Raw genomic sequence first — 12,546 nt, 5'->3', positions numbered from 1 at the left:
AGGGGACAGGGCAACCCTTGGTGACCGACAATGTTTAATTAAATACCTTGGTTAATGTTCAAGGCGACGTGAATGAATGGATCGATGTCATGGTACGATAAGTGTCCTCAAACCGTCACAGAACCCCCACCGACCTGAACTGTACTTTCCACACACTGCCAGTTCAAAACCTCATTCGGCCGTCGATAAGCGGGTCGCCTTACTTACTGTTAGTTTTAATATAGGCAACATCGCGATTCGTCCGACTACGCTATACCACTGCAGTTAGGCCCAGCTACTTCCATTTTCTATGTCTTTGGGCTCATTGAAGACCCACATGTTATTGTGCTACTGTGAGCTATGGCCTTCTGCAAGGTATCGGACACAAAGCACGCGTTGCATGCACCCGTCCTCAGTCCCCCTCGGTGAAGACTCATTTAGGAGCACTTACTTCATGTCGTGTTTTTGTTACAGACGCACAGACGCACAGAGTGCGCGCTCGCTATCACTTCACTACCAAGGCTTACGTCAACTGTAGTCAGTCCTACACTGTCTATAGCGTCGTAATGTGACGCGTGTGTATTTTAATATGTAGTCAGGTGAGCTTATTTCGCACTGCGTCACTGTCACTGCCCTTTCCAGCAGGAATGGGCACGGAGCCGCGCGCCACGTCGAGCGGCCTGCAGCGGCAGTTCGTGTCTCTGGTGCTGCGCGAGCTGTGGCAGGCGCTTGACTGGAAGTGCGAGGACCGCATGGCGCTGGACGTGGGCTGCGGCTCCGGTGACTTCTCCGCCTGCGACCTGCTGTCGCGCCTGCCGGAAGACATGGTCATCCTCGCCACCGACTCCTGCCCCTCGGCGGTCTCCAGAGCCGCCGACAAGTACGACGGCACGAGATTGTGTTTCCTTGAGCTGGACATAGGCGCTGCACACATCGAAGATACCGGTGTGTGGCGGCTAGCACCGTTCCCAAAGATCTTCTCCTTCTTCAGTCTGCACTGGGTTCAGAATCAAAGGTAAGCAGCTGACCTATTGGAGGTAGCATTTGGAACGATATGGTGTTGGTGATACGGTGAGATGATGATGATGATGATGATGGTAAGGCAACATAGTTACATGGATAGGATGATATGACAATGTCTGATTTAATACAGGTTTCCTCACTAGCTAATCATGTCTGAATCTCTTCATCTTTCCATGGTTACTTCATTTACACACATTTCTCTCTGCTTACTGCAGTCAAGCCTTGGACTCCCTCTACAATTTACCATCTCCCCACAACCCTTCCATTACCAAACAGGTGATTTATTGATGCCTGACGTTGAGTCCTATCACCCGATTCCTTCTTTTAATCAAGTTGTGGAATTTATTTCCTCATTTTCATTGATCACTCGATCTCTCCATTTAATCTTCATTTTTTTTCTCCATTTCCACACTTCAAAAGCTACTCTCATACTCTTGTACCGTTTTTCCTTAAGTCTTCGCATCTACATCATCTCTTTTAAGAGTCGATATTTTTCCCAGTTGTTTCATCTCTGCTTTCGCTAGTTGTTCTGCACCACATCTCAGCCACATAGACGCCATTATGTATATCCCTGGTCATATAGAATACTGCCTTCATCATCATTCTCTGTTGTTCTCCGACTGAATCTGTTCCTTCCTGTTACGTATTCTCTTAGGTGTTTACATTAGTCAACATTTTCCACTGTGCTTTATTGTATTCTCCCATGTGTTCCAATTTGTCAACATTTTAAACTGTGCTTTCCAATCCGCAGTGGTATTCAGTGACTCGTTTTGGGCAGAAGAGAGAGAGAGAGAGAGAGAGAGAGAGAGAGAGAGAGAGAGAGAGAGAGAGAGAGAGAGAGAGAGATTTTCTTCTGTAACGTGGTGAAAATTATTTCTTTTAGATGTCAGTACTTACATTCGACATGAACGTAATGAGGAAATTTCTTAATACGTTGTTACTAAGGCTGGCGCTTCTTAATTTAGATAGATACTGTACTACTTGTAAATAATTATTACAGTAATAATAATAATAATAATAATAATAATAATAATAATAATAATAGATGATGATCCGTCCTTTTCCTGTGGAGCACTATCTAGGGATTCATATAGTGGCTATTCGTTCAGAGACCTATCATACGAGTTGCAACAGCATAGGTAGACGGCTGGAGACTTTCTTATGAAGTATAAATGTCTGGAAAGAGCTTAATCCAATCGTCACTCAGGTGTGGGTAAGAAATTAACTCATATTGAAACCATATATTTATTTATTTTTATCATTTATGCTCTGACCTACAGAATTTTCCCTGAAAAAGACAACTCAGACTATTCATTCATTACCCACAATATACAAGCCCAACGCAGTCTGACTGCTACACAATGACAACATGATTTCCAATAATTACCACAAATGAATGGCCCAGAATTGCAAAAAATCCTAACAGTAACCCATACTTTCTCATAAGTCACCTACCTCACAAAAATCTTCATAACACGAACTACAGCAACTACAGCCAGCTAGATAAAGACATTCTAACTACTATAGAATCTGCTAGGTGCATATGGTTAGCAAAACAAAGATTTTGTTGAGTAAACAAAATATTTAGGAAATTTTACCTTATTCATATGACGACCAGTTATAAAAATTATGTAGTTGTCAATAATTTCACTACCCAAACATTACCAACAAAAATCCTCATACATTTCTTAGCGGTATCACTTTACAATGCATGACCTACAAACACAGTCTCCACTAAGAATATCATGTCCGTACACGTCCCTATCCACTCGCTAGCTGCTAGTCCGTCCAACCACAGAACCTCTTGCCGAGGGCGCAGAGCGCCGTCGGGATATTAACAGAGTCTACAACGCTGCCAGCATACAAACCGCTACTTATAATATGGACTACCCAGCTGTGGTGGGTACTAGCGCGCACGATCGCCTAACATGTTACCCGTCGAATATTTCTGGAAGATTGTTCTTAGGCGAATTACTCGTCACCGTGCAGCGATTGTTGCTATCTACACCCATTCGAACCTGCATGCTGCAGTCAAGCAATGGTCTTCCTCTAAACATTTTTCTAATCTTCCCCAGAAACGCTCACGCACGCATTCACTATACTTCAAACTGAGGATGCCTGGATGCTTCATAATGTGTAGTACCATCTCAACTGATCCCTTCTTTTATTCGGTTTGTGCCATAGTTTTTCCCCCTCCAAATTCGATCCAGCACCATATCATCAGTCACTCCATTTACCTTCTAATCTTCAGCAGTCTTCTGTAGCATGACTTCTCAAAAAGTTGTATTCTCTTTTTATCGGGACTGTTTATCGTCCACGGTTCACATCCACACTCTCCAGAAAAATACTTTCAGAAAGACTAATACGCACTTGAACTTTTATGAGACGAGTGAATCCCAATTGCTTCTCGTATGTGTGAGCACTTCATGTAAGCCCTCATCTCCGTCTTCCCCCTCTCTCTGTCCTTTTCCTCCACCCCCCTCTATGTGCATCTCCTCCCCCCTCCCCCTCTCTGTCCATGGCCTATTCATCCATCTCTGTTGTTCTCCTCCTTCCCTCCTCTCCCTATTCATCCCCTCCTACTGTTTTCGTTCCTCTGCCCCCCCCCCTCCCACCCTCTCGGTCCACCTCCTCGTCCCCCCTCTCTCTGACTTTGAACCTTTTTTATTGGCGTTGCAAATGAAACCTTGACTGGAAATTGCAGTAGCTTAACATCAATAGGTAAATCGGTTGGGATCATTGGTATATGGAGTAAGGCAGGGTGAGGATAGTAGCTTCAACAGTATTTAGCATGGTTGTACCAACTGCGAGTGGTTAGGATTACAAAGTTTCGGGTGATTGATTCTGTAGTGGTACTCTAACCATAAGCATATAACCCCTAAACATAACTTTCCTCTTCTCTGTTGGTTGCCATTTGCCCCAACATATTGAGTCTGTCATCATTACGGACCTTTTTATCACTACGTCGTGACAAGAAACAGTTTCATCCCGATTTTGCCAAATACTGTTACGAGATCAGCTCAAGTACAAAAGTAACGCCACCTGTTAGCGCAACATGTAAATGCAGTGTCAGTTATATTTATGTCAACAAGTTTATGCTGACAAGGTCGTCTCACAGATAGCATATCATGTTGCGTATCCTGCATCGACGATGCTAGCATCTTCTAGATCTATGGCATCATTCGAGAAAATACCAGACTTCTTCAGTAGTACGTGGCTGCCATTACACACATCGAAAAAAGTTTTGTACCACCCCAGTTCCCAGAATTACTGAAGATTGACGTTGACTGTGGATACTGTATCACAGACAGTCCCTTTGACTGTTAAGAGATGTCACTAAAACTGCCCAAAGATGTAAGCAACCATGCATGACCAGCGCCTATTAGACGGAGGGGGTCCGACAGCGATCAGTCCCAGTCATTCCACCAGGAAGGAGGTACACGGCTAGTGTTGCTGTAATTCAACCATGTCTAGACGGTCAATACCGCGGTTCGATTACGTCCGCGTTGTTACTTTGTGCCAGGAAGGGCTCTCAACGAGGAAAGTCTCAGAGTGAACCAAAGTGATGCTTTTCGGACATGGAGGACATACAGAGAGAGACAGGAACTGTCGATGACATGCCTCGCTCAGGCCGCCCAAGGGCTACTACTGCAGTCGATGATGGCTCTGAGGAACTCTGCCAGCAACACCACCATGTTGAAGATGCTTTTCGTGCAGCCAGGGATGTCGTGTTAAGACTCAAACTGTGTGCAATAGACAGCATGATGCGCAACTTGACTCCCGACGTCTATAGCAAGGCCCATCTTTGCAACCACGACACCATGCAGCGTGGTACAGATGGGCCCAACAACATGCCGAATGGACCACTCAGAATTGGCATCACGTTCTCTTCACCGATGAGTGTCGCATACGCCTTCAACCAGACAATTGTCTGAGACGTGTTTGGAGGCAACCCGGTCAGGCTGTCACACTGTCCAGCGTGTGCAGCAAGGTTGAAGTTCCCTGCGGTTTTGAGGTGGCATTGTCAGGCCGACATACGGCGCTCGTGGTCATGGGAGGCGTCGTAACAGCTATACTATACGTGAATGCCATCCTCCCACCTGTAGTGCAACCATATCGGCAGCATACTGGCGAGGCATTCGTCTCCATATACGACAATTCGCGCCCTCTTCGTGCACATCTTGTGAAAGACTTCCTTCAGGATAACTACCCCGCTCGACTAGTGTGGCCAGCATGTTCTCCACGCATGAACCCTATCGTACATGCCTGAGATAGATTGAAAAGGGCTGTTTATGGACGATATGACCCACCAACCACTCAGAAAGGATCTACGCCGAATCACCGTTGAGGAGTGGGACAATCTGGACCAACAGTGCCTTGATTAACTTGTGAATACTATGCCACGACGAATGCAGGCATACGTCAATGCAAGAGGACGTGCTACTGGGTATTAGAGGTACCGGTGCGTACAGCAATATGGACCATCACCACTGACGGTCTCGCTGTATGATGGTACAACATGCAATGTGTGGTTTTCATGAGCAATAAAAAGGGCGGAAATGATGTTTGTTGATCACTATTCCAATTTTCGTAACAGGTTCCGGAACTCTCGGAACCGAGGCGATGCAAAACTTTTTGTTTGGTGTGTTTATTATTCTGCTTAACATCACTGGTTGAACTAAATTCTTTATTCCTTTACTTGCTACTGAGAATCGTATTTGTAAAACGCTATTTTGTTTTAATGGTAGAAACTAATATTTCCTCTACGTTCGAAATGGATTGCCGGTAACATTGCGTTTCTCCATTGCAGAGTCGCCTTCCAGAACATCAATAAACTTCTGTCTCCAGGCGGTGAAGCAGTTTTTATCATCATCAGTCACTCTCGTTTGTTTACAATGTATGAGACGATGGCGAAGTCCCCTCGATGGAGTACCTACATGGAGGTAAGGCGGGAAGTACGCACTCCAAAGCGACTTGTGAGGAATTTGATCTTTTCACGATTTTTCACTGAAGCTGTGGTGTTCCACGAAAAACGGTACTACTGAAGATATTAACTTTCCCGTCCTCAAACACCACGACATTACTTTATGCTGGAATCCGCAGCTTAATGTGGAATCCGAACAATGGCGTAGGTTGCATGTCTTACACAGATCAGACAACGTAGGAAGCTCCACGTGCCTGTACGCGGACGATTACCTTCAGGGGATAGGCAAAATAATGTGCACTCCAATACTTATTTGGGAATAGGTTGTTAATAAGAGGCTGGAGCCCAATTTGCTAGTAATATAGCTGCGATTCTTCTTGGAATATTGGCATATAATGATTGTATAGTCTTCAGTGGAATGTTACGCCACTCTTCGATCAGAAGCTCTTCTATCTCCTGTAGTGACAAGGTATGTGGAAATCTGCTCTGGAGTCTGCGCTCCAATAGCTCCCACAGGGATTCGAACATGTTCACATCCAGGGACTGTGCTGGACAGGAAAGACGTTACAGTTCGGTTGCATGCTCCTCAGACCATGATTGTACTGGCCTGGCTGTGTGAATGGGTGCATTATCCTCCTGAAATATGGCATAGTTTTTGGGGAACAACACCTGATCACCAGAAATGTTCACATAATCGTTGGCTGTAACATGACCTTTGAGACTAATGGTGGGATCAGTAGAATGTCATGATATGGCTGCTCACACCATCACACTTCCACCTCCCTGCTTAAACGTTGGAATCAAGCAATCAGTATTTTATGTTTCTTTTGACATTCTCCAGACGTAAACCCGATCCGATGTTGGAAACAACGATAACGTTGATTCGTCGGACCATATGTCGTGTTTCCACTGATCAGCTGTCCAGGGTTTATACTCCTGACACCATGTTTTACGCTTCTTTGCGTTGGTTGTCATCACTAATGGTTTCCGTGTAGCAGCTCGTCCATGAATATTGGCTTTATGGAGTTTTCGGCGAACAATGTCGATAGATACGGGGTCTCGAAGGTGGCTATTGAGCTCTGCAGTCACTTTAGCCGCCGTAGTTTTGTGTTGTTTTGACAGAATTCGTGTTAGCGTACAGCGATCTCTGTCATTCAGTTTCCATTTGCGCTCACTGTTACGTTTACACGATGTTGTCTTTCCATGTTTTTTGTAGCCTGTCATGACAGTTGAAACAGTTGCTCTTGAAACATTCAGTAAGTTCGCTGTCTTGGTTACTGATGCTGCAGCTAATCGGGTCCGCACAACCTGCCCTCTTTGGGTAGGTATTTCATTGCACGCCGACATCGGCCTCTGAATGCAAGTGAGAAGTGTGCACTACAAGCATCCCATTACTACCACTGTTCACATTATTTTTCTTATCCCCTGTGTATGTTAAACAGATGTTGCAGCGAAATACAGTCGTTGCTGAATACAACAAGAACTCCAGAGGATCGATTCTTGCTGCATGGACTGACAGTTGAGACTCGACATAAGCAAATACAACGTATTACGTATAAACTAGCGGAGACACTCCTTATTCTTGAATCACTTAATAAACGCAAGGCCTCCGGTCCAGACTGTATACCGGTCACGTTCCTCTCAAAGTATGCTGATACAATAGCTCCATATTTAGCAATTACATAGAACCGCTCGCTCACAGATTGATCTGTACCTAAAAACTGGAAAATTGCTAAAGTCACAGCAATACCCAAAAAGGGAATTAAGAGTAATCCGCTGGAATTACAGGCCCACATCACTAACGTCGATTTGCAGCAGGGTTTTGGAACATATACCGTATTCTAGCATCATGAAGTACCTCGAAGAAAATTTATTGACACAGTCAGCACGGATTCAGAAACACAACTAGCTCTTTATACTCATGAAGTAATGAATACTATCGACAGGGGATGTCAAATTTGATTCCATATTTTTATATTTCCAGAAGGCTTTCGACACTGTTCCTTACAAGCGTCTTATAGCCAAACTGCGTGCCTACGGAGTGTCGCCTCGTGATTTCCTGTCAGAAAAGTCACAGTTCGTAGTAATAGACGTAAAGTCATCGAGTAATACAGAAGTAATATCCGGCGTTCCCCAAGGAAGTGTTATAAGCCCTCTAATGTTCCTATTCTATATTAACGACGTAGGAGACAATCTGAGTAGCCGTCTTAGACTGTTTGTAGATGATGCTGTCATTTACCGTCTCGTAAAGCAATCAGATGGCCAAAACGAATTGCAAAATGGTTTAGATAAGATGGTGTGGTGCGAAAATTGGCAACTGACCCTGAATAAAGAAAAGTGTGAAGTTATTCACATGAGTACTAAAATAAATCCGCTAAATTTCGATTACACGATAAGTCACGCAAATCTGAAGGTTGTAAATTCAACTAAATACTTAGGGATTACAATTACAAGTAAATTAAATTGGAGCGATCACATAGATAATGTTGTGGGTAGAGTAAACCAAAGACTGCGATTCATTGGCAGAACACTTAGAAGGTGCAACAGATCTAATAGAGACTGCTTACACCACGCTTGTCCGCCCTATTCTGGAGTATAGCCTTACTGTGTGGGATCCGCATCAGGTGGGACTTACAGATAACATCGAAAAAGTAAAAGGACAGCTCGTTTTGTACTACCGCGAAATAAGGGAGATAGTGTCAGAGATGTGATACGCGAATTTGAGTGACAGTCAGTAAAGCAAAGGCGTTTTTCGTTGCTTCGGGATCTTATCATGAAATTTCAGTCATCAGTTTTATCCTCCGATTGCGAAAACATTCTATTGGCACTCACCTACACAGGGAGAAATGATAATCACGATAAAATAAAGTTTTGGCCCGCACAGAAAAATTTAAGTGCTCGTTTTTCCCTTGCGCCGGTAGAGAGACAGCGTGAAGGTGGTTCATTGAAACCTCTGCCAGGCACTTTATTGTGAATAGCAGAGGAATCACGTAGATGTAGACGCAATTGCAAAAGAGACCTTGAAAACAGTCACATATCATTGTCTAATGAGATAGAGGAACGACCACATAAAGTTCAACTTAGGAAAGTCTGATTCCACACTGAGACCCATTAGAAGAAGCCTCAGGAAGTGTAGAGCACCCACAAAAGAGGCGAACTACACAAAAGTTTTCCAACCAACACTTGAATACCGCTCGTCACTCTCGGACCTTTGCCGAATAGGATTGACAGTGCCTTAACAAAATGTCGTAATAAGGCCCATGTGGCCCGCCACGGGTTTGTTTACCAATCTCAAAATAGTCATGGAAAAGTTCAACCGACTGCATGCTAGATGCTGCATCGCGGCTTGGTTTACTGATATGCTTGCTTTCCTTAGAAGAACCAACCACTCATTGCTCTCTGCCAAAGGCAAACCTACGTTTATAGCATTTGTAGACTTTAGAGAAAGCTTTTGACAATGTTGACTGATATACTCTCTTTTCAATTCTGAAAGTGGCAGGGGTAAAATACAGGGAGCGAAAGGCTATTTACAATTTGTACAGAAACCAGATAGCAGTTACGAGTCGAGGGACATGAAAGGAAGCAGTGGTTGAGAAGGGAGTGAGACAGGGTTGTAGCCTCTCACCGATGTTATTCAATCTGTATATTGAGCAAGCAGTAAAGGAAACAACAAAAATTCGGAGTAGGTATTAAAATCCATGGAGAAGAAATAAAAACTTTGAGGTTCGCCGATGACATTGTAATTCTGTGCGAGACAGCAAAAGACTTGGAAGAGCAGTTGAACAGAATGGACAGTGTCTTGAAATGAGCATATAAGCAAAACGAGGATAATGGAATGTAGTGGAATTACGTCGGTTGATACTGAGGGAATTAGATTAGGTAATGACACACTTCAAGTAGTGAAGGAGTTTTGCTATTTGGAGAGCAAAATAACTGATGATGGTCGAAGTAGAGAGGATATAAAATGTAGACTGGCAATGGCAAGGAAAGCGTTTCTGAAGAAGAGATATTTGTTAACATCGAGTATAGATTTAAGGGTCATGAAGTCGTTTCTGAAAGTATTTGTATGGAGTGTAGCAATGTATGGAAGTGAAACATGGAAGATAAATAGTTTGGACAATGAGAGAATAGAAGCTTTCGAAATGTGGTGCTACAAAAGACTGCTGAAGATTAGATGGGTAGATTACATAACTAATGAGGAGGTATTGAATAGGATTGGGGAGAGGAGAAGTTTGTGGCACAACTTGACTAGAAGAAGGGATCGCTTGGTAGGACATATTCTGAGGCATGAAGGGATCACCAGTTTAGTATAGGAGGGCAGCACGGAGGGCAAAAATCGTCGAGGGAGACCAAGAGATGAATACAGTAAGCAGATTCAGAAGGATGCAGGTTGCAGTAGGTACTGGAGGATTAAGCTTGCACAGGATAGAGTAGCATGGAGAGGTGCATAAAACCAGTCTCAGGACTGAAGGCCTCGACAACAACATCTCACGAAAGGTCACGAAGATAAAATTATAGAGATACAAGCTGATACGGATACTTACAAGTAGTTGTTAATCACGCGCGTCATTCGCGTATGGGATATCATATGGTGGCTGGCGGAGTAAATAAATTGGGCCCGAAATCCACAACTAAAATTTCCGACGTTTCAGGGATGTTTTCCGAGTATTTTGCTATAAGGGCCAAGTGACCTTGTAACCTAATTAATTTTATTTGTTTTGTTACCCTCGCCTATTGTCTTATGTCTGTTGCGCTACCTATAAAACATTTCAATTCTCGGCAGTATGCGCTAAGTCTAAGTGTTTCATTCATTCATTGTAAAGGGCAACTATAAATGCTTCACTCGGTTTCGAAGTTCTGTATTTTCCGTAGTATTACAAGCACAAATATGACTGATGCATGAATGGACTCACAAACCCACAGAGTTTGCATTGTGCCCATTAATTGGCGTTAAGAGTGCAGTGCCGTGACAAAATGGAGACAAAGCATGAAAATGGTTTGTGGGTGTTGGAATTTGCGAGATGTTTGTCTGTTAAGAGTATGCAGTATGCATTCAGAAGTAATCATGGCAGAGAACCACTATGCAAGAAGAGTATGGAGCGTTGTTACGGACAATTTAAGAGTTGTTTCTGTAAACAGAAAAGTACCGTTGGACCAAGCGAGTCAGATGCAATCGTGTAGAGGGCTAGGAAGAGTTTCGAACACAGTCCAAAACAATCTACGAAGTGAGCAGCCGCGAACTTAGAATACCGCAGCAAACTGTGTGGAAGATTTTGCGAGGCTGTTGTACTACAAACACATCCGGCTGCAGCTAGTACAGCTTTTAAAACCGAAAGATTGTAACCGGCGCCTTCAGTTGTGCATCACAATGCAGCAAGCATTTCAGGATGAACAATTCTCCTCCAACCTGGTACATAGCAATGAAACCATCTTCCATTTATCCGGAAAGGTTTATCGCCACAATGCGAGTGTTTGGGCACTGACAATCCTAAAATTGTGGCCATTAACGAGATTCGCCGTAGGTTGTTTCCTGTACATCACCAACTGAGGTGTACATACCATTTTTCATTTGTGTGGAGACTGACGGGTACGTATTACCTTGATATTTTGAAGTTGTATTTGTTTCTAGTATTGAGTGATAAGTCTGAAGATTTCTGCTTCCAGCGACATGAGGTACCCATCATTGGAGCATCGATATTCATCGCTACCTAAACGACGAACTTCGGCATCCTTCGATTGATATTAATAGTGAAGATAATGTGGGTCTGTTCCCTAGGTCTCTCAGGTCACCTGACATATCTTCTTGTGACTTTTTCCTGTGGTGGTAAATTAAGGACCTTGTTACGTACGCCCACTGCCAAGAACACTGGAACGGTTCAGAGAATGCATCAATGCTGCTGCGATGTCCACAGGCAGGATGTTGCTGCATAAGGTGTGGAACGAACTTCACTGCCACTGGGACATCTGTCTTGTGAACGGAGGACACTCTTAGAACTTTCGTAGAGTACAGAATTCAAACTTGGTGTGTTTACTATTCCATTCATGTATCAGATATATCTGTACACGTGATAATTTGGAAAATGTAACGTTTTGTTTGAAAATGAGTGAATCAATAGTAGTCTTGTACTTTTAGTTTCTAACTCGCATTTATTTTCGCGGCAGTGTCTGTTGTACGTTAATAGTGACACATGGTAGAATGGATCGGTTTAGTGATGAAGAGTTGCAGGATATTCACATCATGTATGGGTTCACTGAAGGCTATGGAAGAGTGTCACAATCACCCTTATGCTGTTTCCCTCGCGGCAGCAATCACATCACAATACTTTTACATCGGTGTGAGGCTTGCATTACTGTCTTTTTACTGTCTTGAAACAAAGGTAATTGGGATAACGAAGTGAGTATACCACAATAACATTATTACTGTGTAACGAGAGACCGTGGACAAGGGGTGCCTAACACCAACGTACACAGAAAATGTCACTGATCAGCCGCAGAAATTTTGTTAGAGTCGTTTCACGAAGTAGCAGTCACATGGAATACAATGTAAAAATCGTTACATGTGGTAGTCTGAACAGTGGGAGGTAGATGTAACCACTGAAATTGGTAATGGAACAATTCCT

The 12,546-nt window shown here is 43.5% G+C and overlaps 1 protein-coding gene across 2 annotated transcripts in view; it reads left to right on the top strand.

The window, feature by feature from the left end:
- LOC126267287 (juvenile hormone acid O-methyltransferase-like) overlaps window positions 1-12,546 on the top strand; it is a 48,558-nt gene that overhangs the window by 18,618 nt on the left and 17,394 nt on the right. Inside the window, exons 2-3 of one of the 2 annotated variants that reach the window (XM_049972361.1) lie at window positions 625-994; window positions 5,813-5,945. In XM_049972361.1, the coding sequence (XP_049828318.1) occupies window positions 627-994; window positions 5,813-5,945 (501 nt within the window). In that variant the 5' untranslated portion in view covers window positions 625-626. Of the gene's footprint in view, window positions 1-621; window positions 995-5,812; window positions 5,946-12,546 lie in introns of both variants that reach the window. The other variant, XM_049972360.1, reaches the window with a different exon arrangement.

The sequence above is a fragment of the Schistocerca gregaria genome, chromosome 4, assembly GCF_023897955.1.
Source record: "Schistocerca gregaria isolate iqSchGreg1 chromosome 4, iqSchGreg1.2, whole genome shotgun sequence".
Lineage (NCBI taxonomy): Eukaryota > Metazoa > Arthropoda > Insecta > Orthoptera > Acrididae > Schistocerca > Schistocerca gregaria.
This window is presented reverse-complemented; position numbering and strand designations above follow the sequence as displayed.